General features: G+C 45.3%; 1 protein-coding gene across 1 annotated transcript; it reads right to left on the reverse strand.

Annotated features, from left to right (window-relative positions):
• Positions 1-388: 388 nt before the first annotated feature.
• Positions 389-21,638, reverse strand: clip3 (CAP-GLY domain containing linker protein 3). Its single transcript, XM_079559644.1, has 14 exons — positions 21,501-21,638; positions 17,984-18,311; positions 16,761-16,900; positions 15,731-15,824; positions 15,279-15,440; positions 12,899-13,017; positions 11,742-11,978; positions 9,922-10,057; positions 8,608-8,763; positions 7,678-7,803; positions 4,871-4,994; positions 2,557-2,624; positions 2,389-2,461; positions 389-948 (listed from the first exon to the last, which is right to left on the reverse strand). Exons 1-14 carry the CDS (start codon positions 21,615-21,617, stop codon positions 894-896), a joined length of 1,935 nt encoding a protein of 644 aa, XP_079415770.1. The 5' UTR covers positions 21,618-21,638; the 3' UTR covers positions 389-893.
• Between the last annotated feature and the right edge of the window lie 69 nt (positions 21,639-21,707).

Raw genomic sequence — 21,707 nt, forward strand, 5'->3', positions numbered from 1 at the left:
TACTGTTAAAAATCATTAAATATCATTTGGTGAACACAGGAAGGCTGAGTCCGAATGTCCGCCCGAGCCCCTAACCCCTCGGCACCTAGATAGAGGACTACATAGTGCACTCATAGCTTCACCCAACTCCAGTAAAAGAGGATTTCTGTATATTACCTCGTATTTTGCCTAAAATGCCATTGATCGATTAGCAACTGTGATTAGCTTACAGGTCAAACAGTATCTGATACAAAAAGTCTCCTGACGACTGTCGACTCGTAAATGTTTGAAACTTTCAGTGTGTGTGGAAGTACTACGGGACAAAAAGGCAAGTCTTTTAGAGTCAGATGTTGATCAGTTTCGATCATTTAACAGCTCATGCTAGAAGTAAGGTAACGAGAAGTAACAACGCACTGTGCTCCTCATTGAGCCGTTTGCTCACCATAAAACATTTAAAGGTGAAATATTGAATCCATTACTCTTTACTCGCTGCACTGTTTTACTCCAGAATGTGGGGACGACAGGGAAAAGTGAAGACATCCGGACACAGCAGTAGTTTTGGATTTACCCAAAAGACATCAACCCGTCCTGATTCACTCTACATTTGGACTGCAGCCCAAAGTGACCCAGATCCCATTTTTGCCCATTTGTGACGAGCGAGGCCACTCATAAAACACATGTGTGATCAGGCATGTCACATGTATCACCGACACGCTGGAACAAGCTGAAGTGAGCGTCGAGCTGGGCAGTCTGAATGTAGTCAGAGCGTGAAAGGCCGACGCACCTGGGGCCCACAAATGCATGTTTGGTGTGTTACAGATAACAAGGCACTAATCTGCTGACAATGGCTGTTTTTGGACCATCTCAGTGACAAGTCGAACAGAGACAGAAGCAGAGAGTGGACGGGGAGGTGGTTAGGAGTGCATCTCAGCGCGGAGCATCCAGGGGAACCAGCAGCAGAACAGCAACCTGCAGCACAGAGACAGTCGTCAGCAGCATGTACAGGCAGACACAGGCAGATACAGGCAGATACAGGCAGACAGGCAGACAGGCAGACAGTCAGACAGTCAGACAGTCAGACAGTCAGACAGTCAGTCACAGTCAGACAGTCAGTCAGTCAGACTCAGTCAGACACAGTCAGACACAGTCAGTCACAGGCAGACACAGGCAGTCACAGGCAGACAGTCAGTCACAGTCAGACACAGTCAGACACAGTCAGACACAGTCAGACACAGTCAGTCACAGTCAAACAGTCAGACAGGCAAACAGTCAGACAGTCAGACAGTCAGACTCAGTCAGACACAGGCAGTCACAGTCAGACACAGGCAGTCACAGGCAGATACAGTCAAACAGTCAGACAGGCAAACAGTCAGACAGTCAGACAGTCAGTCACAGTCAGACACAGGCAGTCACAGTCAGACACAGGCAGTCACAGGCAGACAGTCCGTCACAGTCAGACACAGTCAGACACAGTCAGACACAGGCAGTCACAGTCAGACACAGACTGGTCAGTCCAGAGCATGCTATCCATCTTCCACAATGTGCAGGCAGTAAAAGAAACAGTATGTTCTGGACTGTCATCACGTCACAAACGTCACAACATGTGTTACATAATGTTATGTAATGTGAACTGTGCCGTACAACATTGAAAGTTAAACACTTCAACTGGACATTTTTACACAGTTGCCTGACGTTCTTCAAAGGGCCAAAGATGTTAAGTCCCATCAGATGTTAGACTGGGTTTGGTGACACGCTCCAAGCGCACAGGTGTTGTAGATTACACAGTCACCAGGCAAGACTTGCCAAACTCTGATTAAATTCTTACGAAGACTGATCTCATCCAGGTAGATACAACACTGAAAGATTCAATTGGACATTTTTACATAGTTGCCCATGAAAACATGAGAACATACTCTGCCTGCTAAAAAACAACAACAGTGTCCTCTACCTGGATGTAACTAACTGTTCTGATCTGGAGCTGATGCAGTCGGTCAGGTCTAGGTTAAGATGAGCTAAACACCCTGAATGACCAGGTTATTCCACTACAAGTATATTCCAGGATGACAGTGCCAGGATTTACTAGACTCAAGTTAGGAAAGAGTGGATCAGTTTCTCTTATGCGCAGACAGATTTGACTTCAGGAGTATGGAGACTTGTAGAAAGCCTTTGGGCTGTTGAGGAACTGGCAGCTCCACAGCTCCAGGACGGAGGCGTCTGCAGTACAGCCACTGTGATAATGCGTGTGCACGTCCACTCCCTCATGTGCCACGTACTCTTTCATATACCTTGGCATACTTCCATAATCTAAAGCAGTACTTTAACACACTTGGTTTACAACACGGTACCCGAACAATACTTTTCCAATACCTCTGCTACATTACGTACATGGATGTATTCCTGAGAGAGTACCTGGATATGGAGCTGTCGGAGGTCAGGTCCTTGGGGGAGTGCAGTGTGTTAAAGTTGCGTTTGGGCTGTGACACTGTAGACACACACACATCTGTTAAAACACACACACAGCCCTGACTATGACGTCACATTTTACAGGAAGACAAAAGTATTGCAGCAGATACTCACTAGTGACTTGGTGAACCTTTTTAACCATGGAGCTGTCGTTCTGTGAGCCGTCCTTGGGGCCTGCGATTCTGAAAACACCACAGAGACCAATAATAAGGACATAACATTATCTCCAAAAAACAGATGTACTAAAGAATGATTTGTGTGTGAAATTTTCCTTTTGGGTGTTGGTTTGAAAATGCATTAAACCTTGTTATATTTAATTTGGTTGTACATATTAAATACAACCCAAAAACAGGCTCTGGTCATTCTTAGCAGCTGTAAAACAAATCCAGCGACTAAAGAGTACTCAGGAAGGGCTTTTATAAGAGATATAGCATGTGCATATTGAGCAGCATTGAGCTGCTGCTGCGCTGCCTGGATACAAAACAACCAAAATGCTCTCGGCAAGTGAGCGCCAGTTCACAAAAACACTAATCCTCACAGATAGCAGAAACTGTATCCCTTAATAAATCAACAGAGTGAGGCCCAAGAACTAAATCACAACATAAAGCATGTTTAAGCTTAAGAACATTCTCATGTAACATCTCTTAAAAGTACTTTATTTACTCAAGTAAATATAACTGAGTAAAGTAACAAATTACTAACCCATCTGCTATGAACAAGTCTATAACCTAATGTTTGAAGAAAATGTTTTGTGATGTATCAGTATTTGGTATCGGCAAGTACTCAAAACAAAGTACTTGTATCGACAAAGTGGTATTGGTTCACTCTGAGTAAAAACAAAAACTATTCTCATCCAAACCAGAACAAGACTAAACAGCGCAGAGGAGCTTAAATGTGTTCCTCCATGAGATGTAAAGGGTAGTACAGCGGTTAGCGCTTGTGCTTCACAGGGTCCCAGGTTCAATTACCACCTGGACGGGGCCTTTCTGTGGAGTTTACATGTTCTCCCCGTGTCTGTGTAGGTTTCCTCCGGGTACTCCGGTTTCCCCCTCTATCTAAAAACATGTACAATAGGCCAGGATGAACGAGAGTGTGATTGAGAGTGCGCATGGGGGACGGTGTGGCGTGTTCATTAACTTGCACTGTCCCGACCAGAGGCGTCTCCGTATGTAATGTTGAGCGGGCACAAGAGTGAGCACTTTACTTCAGCATCTGATTCTTCTGTGATACACACAGTACAGCCAGTGCTGCTGATGTAAACACTATCATCTGATTCTTCTGTGATACACACAGTACAGCCCAGTGCTGCTGATGTAAACACTATCATCTGATTCTTCTGTGATACACACAGTACAGCCCAGTGCTGCTGATGTAAACACTCTCATCTGATTCTTCTGTGATACACACAGTACAGCCAGTGCTGCTGATGTAAACACTATCATCTGATTCTTCTGTGATACACACAGTACAGCCAGTGCTGCTGATGTAAACACTATCATCTGATTCTTCTGTGATACACACAGTACAGCCCAGTGCTGCTGATGTAAATACTATCATCTGATTCTTCTGTGATACACACAGTACAGCCCAGTGCTGCTGATGTAAACACTATCATCTGATTCTTCTGTGATACACACAGTACAGCCAGTGCTGCTGATGTAAACATTATCATCTGATTCTTCTGTGATACACACAGTACAGCCAGTGCTGCTGATGTAAACACTATCATCTGATTCTTCTGTGATACACACAGTACAGCCAGTGCTGCTGATGTAAACACTATCATCTGATTCTTCTGTGATACACACAGTACAGCCCAGTGCTGCTGATGTAAACACTATCAGACGTACTAAGCCCATTTACAGCTGCATGTCAGACTAAAAAGAAGCATGTAACCACATATGAGCAAATACTCACAGAACGAGCGTTACAGACAAGTCTTATTCACAGAGCATCAACAACGAGGCAAAAGTTTACTCCATAAACAGCATTTAGTTACAAAACATCATGTAAACAGCACGCGTGCAGCTTCAGTGAAAGTAGCCAATGAGGAGTGTTCAGCGTGACGAGCTGCTCTGTGAGAGTATGTGCTGGAGGCGGGTTTGAGGTCACAATAACTGTGCCCCAAGGCCGTTAACAGAGAGCAGTTTTGCACATGCGCACTATGATTTCAGCGGCTTTGGATTATGCATAATGTTTATAACAAAATTTACTTCATCGAATATTATTCTTGATTAAATGTTATTATTATTTTATATATTATAATAGATTGCTACTCTATAAAGAAGACCAGTTCTATTCACAATAATTTTGAGCCAGCATAGAGCTCCACAGCTGGCCCCAAATGCAGAGACGTCACTGGTCCCAACCAAATAAACCAATAAACTAATGACGAGTGTGGCAGTGATGGAGCGGCCCGTGAGCTCACCTTTGGACGCGCGAGGGCGGAGCGAACACGCCGTACTTGGGCAGACAGCTGAAGTAACGCACTCCGAACACCGAGCCGTCGTGTTTGCCCGTGGGCCTGTCCAGCTCGATGCCAAACCAGTCACCTGCAGAGAGAGAGGGAGGACTTCCTGTTAGGACTTTACCAAACCCACATTCCTGCAAATATTTCAATGTCAAAGGTCACTCCAGACGATTCCAGACTATTTTGTGAAGGTTTATGTTTTTCAGAGTAATTAGCTGAATCTAATTCCAGATTTATTGACCTCTTAATATCTTAAGCAAAAGTGGTCAATTTACTACAGTACTGTACTGAAGCATCTAAATGTGTGAGCGAGTTTAGGTAGCGGAGCGTGAACACTGAAGAGAACTGAGCCAGAACCGCTCATGGGCACTGGCTTAAAGACGATGAGTCTTTGTCAAGTTGTCAATGTCTTGAAAGCGAGGGAACAGTCAGGACGGCGGCTCCGTAGGCAGGAGTGGACCATAGTGGACCATAGTGGACCATAGCGGACCATAGTGGACCATAGTGGACCATAGTGGACCATAGTGGACCATAGCGGACCATAGTGGACCATAGCGGACCATAGCGGACCATAGTGGACCATAGTGGACCATAGTGGACCATAGTGGACCATAGTGGACCATAGCGGACCATAGTGGACCATAGCGGACCATAGCGGACCATAGTGGACCATAGTGGACCATAGTGGACCATAGCGGACCATAGTGGACCATAGCGGACCATAGCGGACCATAGTGGACCATAGTGGACCATAGTGGACCATAGTGGACCATAGTGGACCATAGTGGACCATAGCGGACCATAGTGGACCATAGTGGACCATAGTGGACCATAGTGGACCATAGTGGACCATAGTGGACCATAGTGGACCATAGTGGACCATAGCGGACCATAGCGGACCATAGCGGACCATAGTGGACCATAGTGGACCATAGTGGACCATAGTGGACCATAGCGGACCATAGCGGACCATAGCGGACCATAGCGGACCATAGTGGACCATAGTGGACCATAGTGGACCATAGCGGACCATAGCGGACCATAGCGGACCATAGCGGACCATAGTGGACCATAGTGGACCATAGTGGACCATAGTGGACCATAGTGGACCATAGTGGACCATAGCGGACCATAGCGGACCATAGCGGACCATAGCGGACCATAGTGGACCATAGTGGACCATAGCGGACCATAGTGGACCATAGTGGACCATAGTGGACCATAGTGGACCATAGCGGACCATAGTGGACCATAGCGGACCATAGCGGACCATAGCGGACCATAGCGGACCATAGTGGACCATAGTGGACCATAGTGGACCATAGCGGACCATAGCGGACCATAGCGGACCATAGCGGACCATAGCGGACCATAGTGGACCATAGTGGACCATAGTGGACCATAGTGGACCATAGTGGACCATAGTGGACCATAGCGGACCATAGTGGACCATAGTGGACCATAGTGGACCATAGCGGACCATAGTGGACCATAGCGGACCATAGTGGACCATAGTGGACCATAGCGGACCATAGCGGACCATAGTGGACCATAGTGGACCATAGCGGACCATAGCGGACCATAGCGGACCATAGCGGACCATAGCGGACCATAGTGGACCATAGTGGACCATAGTGGACCATAGTGGACCATAGTGGACCATAGTGGACCATAGCGGACCATAGCGGACCATAGCGGACCATAGCGGACCATAGCGGACCATAGTGGACCATAGCGGACCATAGCGGACCATAGTGGACCATAGTGGACCATAGTGGACCATAGTGGACCATAGTGGACCATAGTGGACCATAGCGGACCATAGCGGACCATAGCGGACCATAGCGGACCATAGCGGACCATAGCGGACCATAGCGGACCATAGTGGACCATAGTGGACCATAGTGGACCATAGTGGACCATAGCGGACCATAGCGGACCATAGTGGACCATAGTGGACCATAGTGGACCATAGTGGACCATAGTGGACCATAGCGGACCATAGTGGACCATAGTGGACCATAGTGGACCATAGCGGACCATAGTGGACCATAGCGGACCATAGTGGACCATAGTGGACCATAGTGGACCATAGCGGACCATAGCGGACCATAGCGGACCATAGCGGAGAAGATTTCGTTTACTGTCCATTTCCTTATTGACAAAAAAAGAAAAGAAAAAAGGATGTTGCTTTACTTCTCCTTCAGTTTAAATGTTCTGAATGTCGGCGACATGAGGCCACAGTTTCAGACCCTGGACTTTGTCCAACTGTCGCCTTCAAGGATCAGAAATGTTTTTCTCACAGAGTTTTTCCAACTGTGTGAACAAGGACTGGTGTCACTTATGAAGCATTAAGCAGGCCGTTCAGTTCTTTCAGTTTCTGTCTATCTCCGTTCGCAGCCCTGATTGTAAGTTAGACTTTATGCTAATATTGTAACGATCTCCACGGCGATGACAAAAACACTTTAAATCCTCAACTTTCCAGGAGTTAAAACGATCCAAATCAGAGCTTTCTTCGTTGCTTGACGCTAGCTATCAATACTGTTTGGTAGCCGAAAGAAATTGCATTACCCATAATGCAACAGGCGACCCGAGACGGGCATTCGGCTTATTCATGTCTCAGAAAAATGGTATTAATCGTTTCATTTCCTGTAACATTTCTAATAATAGATGGTATTATTTATTTTCTACATACATGTTATTTAGCTCCAGGAAAAGTGTCACATGTCATCTCTGAATAACAGTATTCCTGAATCCCCTCGTACCTGGAGCGAACTCCGTCTTTCCGTAGAAACGCACCACGCCCAGCTTCTGTCCCGCCACCAGCACGTGGTCCCCCAGCTCGGCCACGCCCCCTTCAGGAGGCACGCAGGACGACTTCTTCCTCTGCCCTGGAACACAGTCTGCCACAGTCACACATGCAGAGGTTCAAAGTGCCTTTAACTAACATTTACGGAACAATCGTGGCTCATAAACCTGCTTCAGAGCGCCCTCTGCCAGATACCGGATACAAGCCACCATTTTTAACTTAGCTACCAACATGCTAACAAGTTGATGGTGTTGTGATCAACTTGGACCAGATCCAGCAATGGTTCGGCGGCTTTAAAAATGCACAGGACACTTTCAGATTCTATCTATTATTCAACAAAATCCAGCAAACACTGATTAGAGAGATTTCTACAGGTCTGTCCCATCTGTCCAAGAGTCGTTATCTAGGCTTCTGATCAGCCTGATAATAATAATAATAACTACTACCTGTTCCACTGGTCATTGACAATAGGAGAGGCAACAAACCACTTCTTTGATGAGAGCGAGGTTAGAACGTTTGCCAAAGAGAAGGAATGGTTTAAAAGGGAAGTAAAGAAGCTATTTTTGTGAAGAGGGATAAACGGGTCAGTGATATGGACAGATCTGGTATGGCCAGTATGTCTGTTGCCGTGACTGCGGTCACCGTTACTCATTTCACAGTTAGCTTTGAGTCGTTAACCGCCTTGCTAATGGTCATCTCCCACTGCTCTGGCTCGAAGGCGCTCCTCTTCTGGTCTAATACAAAGTCCAGAGCGCTACAGACTTGTTAATTACAACAACGGCTACTCATTCAACTGTAGAACTTCAAATCAACATGTTTGAAAGGCAACCGTGAGAGAAAAGAATGTGTTTCTGCCATTCAGATCTGAGCTGAACCTCTAACTCACATTTGTCTTTGTCCTTGTCTTTCTTGTCCTTCTCCTTCTTCATTTTGGCGGTGAGGCGCGAGGCCAGGTCCATGTGGGGAGTGCGAGGGGTGGAGGTCACTGACGAAGGAGTCTGCTCCTCAGCTTTGGTGATCTTAGACACTGGGCTGAAAACACCTGAGGCACAGCACACAGGTCAGTGAAAGGTGGGGATGGAGGATTTTTATACAGTACTTTTCATAAACTAGTCAAGCTCAAGGCAGGTATTTTTAGTGATAACAATTGTTTAGTGGCCCTCCCAGAACATGTATCTCATGTATCTTAAAAGGACTTTAACAGGTGTTTAGACTTCTGTTGTGTGCAGTCCTATTTCTTTTGGGAGGCCAGAAGATCAAAGCGGCGGGACCAAGTTTGGCCCATAGGCCAGACTCGGAATCCAAAAGTAACAGAACCCTTTTCAGTGGGTCGAGAGCCCTTCCCAGGGACATTTCTTTCCATATTTATTGTCTATCTACTGAAAAAATGACAGACACACTACCCCTGTCCGTTCAAAGAATGTTATTTCATGATTTTCTTTTTAGGCTTATCATTAATATTGTGTATGATAAATACAAATACAGTATTATACATTAAGCATAGTAAATGACATTTCTTTAGATCAGGGCTTGACAGTCTACGTCAGAGGTCCACACCAACAATAACTTTAACTTCATTCTGCTCAGATTTCAAAGTGCATTAAATTATGACTGGAACTCGCTCGATGGTCATTGTAAATATTGTATACAGAAAAAACAAAATGTCAACAAAGGGGCAGATATCATAAGTTAGCAGTTTTGATGTATAGATTTTCTTGTCACTTTTAAATGAAATACATAAATTAAAAAAATGTATAGAGCCATTTGAACCCACTCTGGGGGTGGTAATGGTGCCTCTGATATGCACAAAACAATGTGGAACAAATTGGGTGAAAATGTGAAGATGTTAGTAATTGAAAATAAGCAAAAATGAGGCGAAAAACAAAAAATTGGAGAAAATAGAGCACACTTTGGGGGGAAAATTTATGGAAATTTGGCTTTCGATACTTACCAGTTTGGTATTGTTTAACGGTACTCAGCCCTCGCCCCCATAACCTCTGTTATGGTGGGCCCAACACCAAACCAGTTATAATGTAATATATTATTTTCTAATAAATGTAAATGTAATGCCAACTGGATCACATCTCACACATATCTGGGTTTGCGGTTCTAAACGTCAAAAGGACCTGCTGAAGTCCTTGCTCCGGTCAGTGCTGCTGTTAGAGTGACCCCTGAGTGTCCTCGTGAAGGGCAGCCTTACCCAGTTTGGGGGGACAGATGAAGTAGCGTACTCCCCCCATGCTGCCGTCGTTCTTCCCCTCGGGCTCGTCCAGCTCCACGCCCACCCACAGGCCGCTGGCGAACTCTGTGGGCCCGCAGAAGCGCAGCGTGCCCACCTGCACACGAGCACAGGGACACTGATAAACCAGGGATCAGCCAGGACATTCACATCATAGTGGAGGTCTGTCAAAGTCATCGTCTACACCGGGTCAGGGACGTCTGAACCAGATGACAAAGACTTCAGGAGGGAGGGCCGATGCGTGTTATTGTTGTGTGTTTACACACAGCGAGATGTGTCACACAAGCCAAGGACGGTTTCAAGTGTTTTCCTCCACGGACCACCAATGAACTTTTGGAGACGAGTGAGAAAAACACCACTGTGAGCAGAAGAGGCTCTTTTAGAACAGCGCAAAAAAAATAATCTAGATTTGTTTTTGTCTCAAATTCAGCATAATATTTTGACTATTAAAGATTTAGCTGGAGATTTGACCAAGATTATTTCACTCAATTGAATACATTTTGTCTTTAGTCCAGATTGATGTATCTACCAATGGGATAAGAAAATGACACTTGTCCCACTGGCCGTTTCACTTTCCTATTTCAAGCACCTGAGAACCTGCCATGTCCTCACACAAGCACACTTGGTCCCATCTGGGAAAAAAGCAAGATTAAAACAAGATTAATATTTTAAAATCATGTCCATGCTTGACATTTAGTTTTTTGTAGTGCTTGGAGTTCTGTTCAAGACTGAGATCCACTTTGAAACAATAATTCAGGCTCGATACAGGCTCTGAGACAAAAGCCTCAGTATTTCCTCCTCCTCTTAAAGCAGAACTGAGTAACTTGTTTACTGTACTAAATCCTTTCCGTAGTCCCTCTGGGGGTAATACAAGTGTTAATGGGGTGACTGGGGGGTCTTTCATCCCCCCCTGGTGTCTCTGGTCAGAAAACCATGCTTACAACTTTCCTGCCACCGGGTCGGAGTCCCCAATACACAATAATGGAATCACGAAGAAGAAGCTAACAGGCTAACTGCGGGCTAGCACCACTTAAACAGTATTTACAGCCAAGTTTGAGTGAAAAAAATGATCTCCATTGTGTAATTGGATGAACAATATCCCTCTGTCTCTTTGTCTTTTCTGTCCACGTAGTATTTACCCACAGACAATGAGTAAAAAACGCAACATGCTACAACACCTGCAGTGGCGCTTGTGGCCTCTAGGGGCATGAGTTACTTAGTACTGCTTTAATGCTCATGTGATCAAACTACAGACGCGTGAAGAAGAAAGGTGAAACATCTTAAGTTCAACCAGTGTTCATTTGACACATATTTTCTATTTTAGAATTAGTTAAAGATTTAGTCATTTAAATTTAATCAGCTAAATCTAAAATTAAATATATGTGGTGATATTGTGCTTCCTGTTTGTCCCTTTGCCACTGAATGAAATGATATGAGGCTTTTTCAAACCGTGTCACTGAAGTCTGGTGTCCCTTATTCTCCTTTTCTTTTAGTTTCATATGTTGAGATTTTAGTCACAGTTTCCGTTTCTTTAACTACTTTTAATTTAATTCATTAATCAGTTCATTCAGTTTTAGTCTAAGTTTAGTCGACAACCCAGTGAATCCAGTCCAGTCGATGACTTTGAAGATCTCTACTCTAAAGCTAATGGCACAGTAAAAGGCTTTATCTAAGGCAGAGTAGGAATCATTTGCACATTTTTGAAAACAGCCATGGGAACTGTTTCTGTTTATTTGTTGTGACACAATTTGACAATGAAAAAGGAGAAATGAGTTTGGGACCTTCTGGTTGTCCAGATGCACGCGGTCGCCCAGCTTCAGCCCCAGGGTGGAGAGCATGAGGGTGCCTGGGATGTTGTCGTAGTTGGGCAGGGTGACGCGGGGCAGGTTACAGCTCAGAGGAACAGCGTCCTGGAGGATCTGCCTTAGCTCCTTGGCCACCAGCGCCGCCTCGGCCTTATCCAGAGTCATGTCCATGGGGTCGGGGACCACCTCCGCGGGCACCTGACCCCGCTCGTTCTGCACGCAGCCAAGAACCGGGGTTAGAAGAATGCTAGTGGAATAAATCCAAAAGTGCTGCAAGTTGTAGTATTCAAAGTATTCAAGATTCACAGCATGACTGGAGGAAATACACAAAAGTGAAGTTGTGTGGTTTGATGTTCTTTGATGGACCAAACAGTGTTGATTGTTTAGAAGGAGCACAGTTTTATACACTATCAAGATGAATGTAATTCTTAATTCCTCTTCTGATAAGGTTCTTTAAATTGAGGGCATTATGCAAAAACATCCTTTACCATGTTGTTCCCTGATTAAAAACAAACTCAAGGTCGTGTTTTTCAAGGAAAAAAGGTTGGGAACATCTGTGTTAAATGAAACTTGAGGAAAGGATTTGTTTTTGTTCAAGCTGAAGCTTTGTGTAAAGGTCTGTGTAAGCTCATTAAGCAGCTACACTTAGCTTTTAGTATGAAATAATGAAATAGAATCGCAAATTGCTATAGATCAATTTAAGAAATAAATCGTCATCCGTTTTTTGGACATATCGTCCAGCCCTAGCGCTTTGTCTTAAATTGTAACATTGGACAGACCCACACAGACTGGCAGGTCCTAGTCTCACAGCGGAGTTAATAATGAAAGAGAAAAGAGGTGCGCAAAGGTTTGAGCTCTTTGGTCTAAGAAGTGGTGGCCCAAAGCGGATTCAATATTCTAAAGATTGTTGATGAAGGAGGCAGATGAATTCTGGTGGATTTCTCAAAATCGAAATGGTTCTCCAGTCCAGACAGCTGTGTGTGTTCGAGGAATGGACGGGTCCATACCTGGACAGTGGTGTGGCTGTGTTGTGTGAGCGTGTGCGTGCACGTGCGCGTGTGTGTGCGTGCGTGTGTGCGTGTGTGTGTGCGTGCGTGCGTGTGCATGAGTTTAGAGTGTGGATGGGTCCATACCCGGACAGTGGGGTTGGCCCCGTGCTCCAGCAGACAGTTGGCGGCCCCCAGGCACAGGTTGGAGGCTGCGATGTGGAGCGCTGTGCCGTAGTTGAAGTCGCTGCAGGTGGAGTTCAGCACTGCACAAGAGCAGAAACTCTCAGGTTAGAGTCAGACTGAGGCAGGGCTTACGTCGTCTACAAGGTCTGCAGATACAGAAGACTGTGCTGTATGTCACTGATGATACAATGCAAAGAAGTAGCAGAACAATTACAATGATATTTCTGCATTGTTTTAAGTCTATGTAAACTTTAAGAATAGCCATACAGGTAGGGCAAGGTACCGTTATATTTTTTTCAATACCAGTAACGATTCTTGGTTTTACAATACCAATACAAAATATTTTCATCTGGAATTAGAAAACAGAGCAATAACGTCTAGAATATATTCACATTTACAATATTGGGTTCATCTTTATTGTCAAGAAATGTGTGAAAATGGGGAATAATATTGGGGAAAAATAGGGAGGAATTGTGGCAAAAATAAGGAAAAAATGCATAAAAACATTTTTGGAAAAAAAATTGGAGGAAAATTTATAGCAGAAACAACCATGCCTTGAAGATATTTTATTTTTTGTACCTACGTTACTTTTATTTTTTCAATACTAGTAGAACCTAAACTTTATTTCCAATGCCATACTGGTATGGTTTAACAGTACCCAGCCCTACACTGTGCCTAAAAAATGAGATAAGCTTTTCATTATTGGTTGAAGCACCTCTCATGGTGGTAATGCCCGGTCCCACAGTGGACCTGCCTGTGTGGCTGATGCTTGCTGCTTGACTCAGGTGTTGATCTTATGATGTGGAACAGTTTGGAGAGTACTTGCTTCAGATTATGTAATCCCAGCAAACAACACATCTGCCCATGTGTTCTTATGAGGCAGTTCTGTTGAACAGCCAACAGATGGCACTGTTTGCTGTTATAGTGAAATACATTGAGCACGTGTTACTCTGAGGCAGCTGTTTGGAAGTGGTTCAGACTCCAGCATCTACAGTGGGAGGGAAAGTACACAGTGTGGAATTTCTCACATTTCTGCCTAAATTTGTCATAAAATGATCTTACTTAAAAGAATGATTAAAGTGATAGTCTGTAAGTTTGCAAAGCGAGGAGAGATGGAGTGAAATTTTAAAGTAAACAATCAAATTCCTCCCCCTCTTTAACCAGAAAGCCCTTCTTAGTTTGCAAAATGAGGAGAACAGGAACAGTATTTTCAAAAGTAAACAATCAAGCTCCTCCCCCTCTCCTCCTGATTGGACCTTCACAGGAAAAGCGTGTCTCATTGGTTGACGTGGGAGGATAAGTAAACTAACAGCACCCAAACATTTACATTTGATCATGTTTTATTGGCCATAACATGTAAACATTCAAAGGAGTAAACCGCCTGACTTTGGGTTCATCAGTCCTCTGAATATTTGTCCAGTAGTGCTGTGGAGCATCAAAGAGCTCTTTCACCAATCAAAGTTGAATACTTTGGGAGGAACACACAACGTCATGTGTGGGGGACAAATGGAACAGCACATCAACATCTTTACACTATCCTCACTGTGAAGTCTGGAGCAGGAGCATCATAGTGTTTTAAGTTTATCAAGAAAAACCTGAGACATTCACAACAGCGTGGAATAAGTAGGTGAACCCCTGTATTAAACATCTGCTGATCCTTCTTTTGCAGCAATAACTGCTTTTCTATAGTTGTAGACTCGACGCTCACAACGATCAGGACGAATCTTGGACCATTCCTCTTTACAAAACAGTTCAGTGAGATTCAGGGGGTGTACTTACTTATTCCACGCTCTCAAGGGAATGTTTATGGCCAAAAAAAATGTAAATGTTTGGGTGGTAGTTTAACCCGACACTGTTAAATCATTGTTATGATTTTAATAAACATCAGACCACATCATGACAAATTTAGGCAGAAATGTAAGAAATTCCACATGGTGAACTTACATCTTCTTCCCACTGTATATGGGTTTAATGTTGTAAAGCAGCTGGTCCCAAACAGTGCTGTGACCCCTTTACTGACCTGAACATACTCGGGAGCCCCCCATCATAATCATGAGCTCTGTTCAAAATCATGTGTACGTTTTAAATAAACAGCCTTGATGCAGTGATCAGAGGATGAAGAGCACTGTGAACCTTCATCCCCATTTTCAAAACGTATTGACCTGAATTCATTTGTTGAAATACTAATACATATTTTTTGCACTATAACTGACACAAACTAGACTAAAACCTTTGGAGTTTTCGCCGTCTAAAACTGGACCAAAACGATCACATTTAGAAATGACTCAAACGGGGCTTTTGGTCTGAAAGACTAAGACCTGCCAAAGCGACCGGGGAGTACCTCGGGGTTTGGCTGCCCTCAGTAACACGCGGATGAGCTCTGGGACGTCGAAGTAGGCGGCGTAGTGCAGGGCGTTCATGTTGGTCCAGCGGCTCCTCAGGCTGACGTCGGCCCCCAGAGAGATGAGCTGTGAGGTGAGGCGCAGCGCGGCCCCGGGCTCCCCTGCACACAGCATGACCCCCACGCCACATTAAAAACACGCTCAAACAAGACCATTCATTTATTCATTTACTTCTTAAAAACCCTTTATAATAGTGATGATGATACCAGTGGAACAAGTCAATCTTTCCCCTTTACACATTTAACACGGTTACACTCGCAGCTCATAAACTCAATAAAGGAGAATATGGCCTTTTAGAAGAGGATACGCTTTTCCCAAGGCTATTTCCTGTATGTGGAAAAGTGACCCTGCGTGTGTCATCTCTCAGTAATATTAGGAAATCGAGCCTTACCCACTCCATGGGCCCCGGCCTTACAGCTGTAGTGCAGCAGGGTCATGTCTGTGAGCCCGTCCCGGTCATTCACGTGACAGCCACGCTTCAAAATCTGCACAAACACAGGAACAGAACGCTTGGCACAACTAACACAATGTCAAATATACTGTGCATACATGAAAACGGTTTCCTTACATTTAAACAATACCTTCAAATGTACCTAAAGTTCTTCTTCATTCCCTCTGCACACTCAGGACACTTCAGTGGTGATTAGCTACTGCTGCTCAGGGGCTGACTGATGGAACCTGCTGCTAATCTGCCTCAAAGACCATTCAAGATTCACAGCCAGGGCCGACTGGACAAACAACCGACTTCCACAGCATAAACATAGAATGTGAAGAAACAAAAGGTGGAGACTAGTTTGTGTTAAAAACAGGGCCACATGTTGTTTGGCAGGACAGTCTTAATAAGATGAAGAACTAAAGGACTAGCCATCATCCTGGCCTCCTCAGCTCACCTACAGTGTGCACTGTGCACCCTGGATTTTGACTGTCGCTCAGTTTGGAAATTCAAAATTCAAGTTAGCCACAAAGGTTTTGCTTCGGGGGATTGGATCAGCATGAACACAAGTGGATATAATAAACATCAGTCTAAAGTGTGAGAGACTCCTCTGCACAGCATGGACTCATAGTTTTAGTCATCATTAATAACTATTTTTAGTTTGTTTCAAGGAGAAAGCCCTAAAGCTGAGGCATACCATCTGTACATCTCACCTGCAGCAGTTAATATATATAAGGCCTGTGGCTCCTGTCTCTGAAATAGACCGGCTGTTGGTGACTGCTTTGATAACATGATCACACTGAGTGGCTCCTACAGCACTGCTCCAACCTCAGCGCTGTGGATTTGAGTCCCAACTCCAACAGCGCGCTGAATGTATCCCTACTTTCCCCTTTTCCCCCTGAACTGTCCGGTCTAAGAAGCCTACCAGCCAAAAAACTTGAAAAAAGAACGTATTCAGCTGAATGTGTCATTTCCCGGCCGTGCTCACCTCTGCCCCGATGATGTCGATCTTGTGCTGCACCTGTGGGACCCACTGGCGCACGATGGCGAACAGCTGTGGGATGGTGGTCTGGGGGTCCGAGAGGATCTGGGAGCAGCCGGGGTCATTGGGGTCAAAGAAGGTGAAAGCTGCAAACACCACAGAAGAGGTCAGGACAGGTCACACAGCACACAGTTCCAAGAGTCACAGTTTGTCCTGGATTTGACGGTGCAGACTGGGTAACAAGCTCGAAACAAAAGAGCTGTCATTAACAGACAACCATTATTCAGGTTTTTTCATGGATCCTGCAGACGAATACTGCTAACCCTGTAGTTTAGAGCTCTACAAACACGCTCTGAAAAGTGCGGGATTCTTGAATTAGTTTGTTCTTCTGTCAATGCGTATGGAATGTGTAATAAATTCCGATTAAAAAATTTAAATACAAAACAATGTATTCCTACAGCTCCAAACGGGCTGAAGGTGGAAGGGACCACGCTCTTCCACGAGCGCAAAGACCAGACAGGTACGGATCAACTCGTCTAAGCTCAGGTGAGAACATATCTCAGAATGGAAGAACGGTTGCCTGTTCCTTTGAGCTACTGACAGGAAGTGACATAGATGGAGGTTGTCACTTCCTGTCAGTAAGTGTCAATAAGGAAGTGAATCTATAAAAAGCACAAAAAGGGTCAAACTAGAGAAAGGAAATGTAAGCTAAATTTTAAATATAATTGTGTTGACTATGTTTAAGCAAAGTCGTTGTCTTAATCTGTCATAATGACTTAAGAAAAAATATGATTTAATATTAATTATGTTACATAATAATAATAAAAATACATAAGTCTTATATAGCGCTTTTCGGGGGACACAAAGACGCTTTACAAATGAGACGAACAAACAAAGATGGCAGAGCTATTGTAGGTTGTAGGTGAGCCGTTGTTTGTAGGTGGCCAGTGAGTCTGAGTTTCTGGTGTGGATGGGGAGTGAGTTCCAGAGGGTGGGGGTGGCCTGTGCATAAGGTACCGGTCATTAATGTGCAAACTGCTACATTGGTAAAACATTTCAACTCCCAGACTATTACTTTAACCACATGACTTTATGCTTAAACAGCAGCTCGTCCTATAAGTCTAAAGGTCACACTGCACCACATGGTCAACAAAGCAGCTCTCGTGTTCCTAACGTCCAACACTGGAGGTCCGAGTCTGTCCGTCTCAGTGAGAAGCCGAGGCACATACCGTAGTCTTTGGGCAGCGGGGCGAGCGCAGAGGGGTGCACCTTGGGCCTGCGTCTGTCCTGCACTGTCTCCTCCAGGACACACTCGGGATGGCTGTGGTCCGCTGGGATGTCCCCCTCTGGCTCCGGGATGTCCCCTTCCTCCCGTGTGTCCTCCTCCTCCTCCTGTCCGTCCTCCGGCCCCCGCGTCCCCCCCGGCTCGTCTCGGTCCAACTCCGGGTCCTCGGGCTCCAAGTCGTCCCCGAGGCTGTCCTCATCCTCGTCCCGCTCCACCTCGTCGTCCTCGTGCCGGTCCGTCTGCAGGTCCTCCTCTTTCGTCATTGTGTGGGCCTTCAGGAGACAGCACAAAGTTTACATCGGCTTACCCCACAACCCAAAACATGCATAGTAGGCAACTGCTTCCAACCAAGATCCTTCTCTACATCTGGAGAGTACGGTTAGAAATCTTGCCTCACAATGAGAAGATCCCAGGATTGACTCCCAAGACGGACTCGAGCCTTTCTCTGTGGAGTTTACATTATGTCAGTGTGTCTGCAGTTCTACTTTGTGCTTTGGCTTTCCCCATGCCAAAATAAAACATGTACAATGGGGCCCTCATGTGATTCTCTGAGGGACGCGCGGTTCAGACAAACCAAACCAAATAGTAAACACGTTCAGGCTGTGGTTCAGGGGGGTCTGTGTGTCATTCGTTCAGTCATTTTTCAAATTGAAATCAAAAAACAAATGACCAGAAACGTCTGAGCATTTTTCCTTTTATATAAGAAAACAAAATCACTCGAAATGGCTTAAATTCAAACAATATTTGAAAGTACACATTGAGCTGTGCGTAACGCGCGCCAAGGGCACAAGACGCATTCCTCCAAATAGAACCATCCTATTTTTCCACGCGTGCGTTAAGCATCGTGCGATACGTCGCCAGTGTGTTTGGCCCCATCACAAGCACCTGTCCATCATGTTCCACAGCGCTGCGCTGGCTCACACCTTCCCCGTACTCCCGGGCCATGCGTCGGTCTGCTGCGCCTTCATCTAGCGCAGGGGGGCCCAAACATTTTGTCTCCGAGGGCCAAAATGAAAAAGTGCCTGTGAGTCGCGGGCCAAACGCGGCCATGTCAAGCATGAAAAACACATATAACTGCAAATTATAAAGTTACTTTATTTTATTAACTTTATATTTTTTTGATAGCCCACATTTGCATTTGATTCTATCTATGCAAATAACATGCTATATTAAAACAAATGGTAACTATAGCAAAAGCCTAATTTTAGTAAAACAAAACCAACATTTGTAGCAATTTGGTGCCAAAAAAAACACACACCTGTATCTACAGCACCTACAGTAACTTTACCTCATCCGTTAACTGAAGAAAATGCCACATTAGATTATTTTGAAAGTGCCAGTTCAGCATCAATTCTTGTATAAGTCACTTTTTAACATACACTGATGTTGAAGTCAACAACCTATGCAATAGAAAATTGAAAAACTGTGAAAGTTGCTGCTACAACGCTCTGTGATTGATAAATACCCAGACACCACAACAGTGTTTCCTTAACTTTGCGAAAGGAGTGAAACAGCGCCCCCAATTTGACGCTGGTGGTCAAAAAGTGTACTGCATCCATATTTACCAGTGAGAATGAATGGAAGAGAGTTAGTATTAACCACACGCAGCGCAAAAGTAGGTCACTCTCTGGCGGGCCAACAGAATTGTTTCGGCGGGCCTAATTTGGCCCGCGGGCCCCACTTTGGGCACCCCTGATCTAGCGTCTATAGACTACCAGGAGGGGGCCACACGAGAAGGAGCCACACCAACAATAACTCAAACTTATATCGGGATATGAGTATAATTTATCGGGAGTGTATCCTGGGGTCCATAAACAAATGTTTGATTGGGAAAATACATTGAGGACTTTTTTTCAATAAATGAATAATAATGAACCCGACAGGACTGTAGCCTCATAAAAACACTTTACAGGCCTGTGTCACAAGTCTCTGTAGTCAATATCCACACTGGAGTGAGCATTGTGGTGATTTAAGAAAAAAAAAATCCTAACTCCGAATGGGCTGGAGACTTACTTTTTTTTAGACATAGCCTACTTATGCCCTAAGTCGTGGGCCGGACTGAATGGCCGTATTTGCCCAGGTTTGCTCTATACAGCCTCTATCGCGGCCATATACTGTCAATGATCGCGGCCGTCCCGGGCGCGCTGACCCGCACCTTTCTCCAAGGGGAAGTCTCTCTTTTTGTCCACTTGCCAAGAGCAGGTGCTGAATGTTGATCAGTCACGTACAGGGTGGAAACAGGGATGTGATGTGCTGTAGGGATTAATCATATAAAACCAAACCCATGCAGACTAAACCCGAAGTGTAAACATCCTCCAGTGCCCTGTTACCCTGTTCTCTCTGATGCCGACTGGGTCACGTGACCCCGGCGCGCTGCCAGGAGAAGCTCCGCAGTTTGGAGAAATAAAAATGCAGCTTATCTATCACATACATCAGAAATTACAGCGTTTATAGAAATCTCCTTGAAGAGTGACGGGTCAGTTCCAGTGGTGGTCTGTAGCCCGCACTTCGGCCTTTGAAGACGAGTAAATACATAGGACAAAGGCTCCTCGCGCTCCGAGCCTGTACTTAATATTGTTTTTCTATTTTGGCATCAGATTGAAAACTCTTAATCTAAGCCATTTCGATTGATTTTGTTCCATAATATAAAACGGAAAATGCTCATAGACGTTTCTAGGTCATTTCGCTTTTGATTTCCATTTGAAAAATGATTGAACGGATGATACACGGACCCAGAGGCTCGACGTGTGTGGGTTTTCCGTTTGGAAATACAGGCCACAGACTCCCTAAGACCTGCTCTCCCTCTCGAGCCCGCTGCAGCCGGTCACCACAGGGGCTGCCGCGCACACAAATCACAATCAACAGGAATATTAGCTGCGGACAATAGAACTTGTCACCCAACGAGAAAATCAAGGGCATGAGGGTTTATTTAGAAGAAACGTGACGTAGGAGCGTGATGCGGGCGGCGGCCATGGCACGTCTCTGTCTCCATTTTACACACCACACGCAGCACCAAAACAAACCACCATCAGTGCACCACACCGGACCGAACCCGCACTGCCACGACCCGAGAGAGCCCCCGCACTGGTCAGCGACAGCGTCAAGGAACGACCCCCCTCCCCTCCCATCCTCAGCCGCTACATCCTGAAGTGCGTAGTCCAGGCCTCCTGGTTTACGCCCCTAAACATGCCCGAACCCCGCGCAGGCACAGACGAACCCGAACCCCCGCAGGTGCGAATATCACCGACAAACAAACGTCCATCTGTGCGTGTTTCTGAACCGTCGCTCGTCGCGGACCTGTCCCGGTCCTGCATGTCCCCGCATGTCCCCGCCTGTGTGGGCGCCCCATTGTTTTCCACATCTCACTATAAAAACATCACCTTCTCCCGCATCGATGTCACTCACCAGACTGTCCAAGGTCGTTCTAACCAGGTCTTTAAACCAGGATGCGCAGTATTTACCTGAGCGAGAGGAGCGGATGCTGCGAAGATGAGCTGCTCTTGGTGCGTCTCAATGATGCTCTGAGTGCACTGCGCATGCGCCTCGGTCCTCCGCTTCAGCGCACACACAGCACACATAATAAGTGAGTCATTGTAGGAGCAGCTGTCCACGATCTGTCAAGGGTTAAGTTCAGACTGAGGTGCACAGACAGCTCCATCCCTTACATA

This window comes from Gobius niger, assembly GCF_951799975.1.
Source record: "Gobius niger genome assembly, chromosome: 1".
Taxonomy (NCBI): domain Eukaryota; kingdom Metazoa; phylum Chordata; class Actinopteri; order Gobiiformes; family Gobiidae; genus Gobius; species Gobius niger.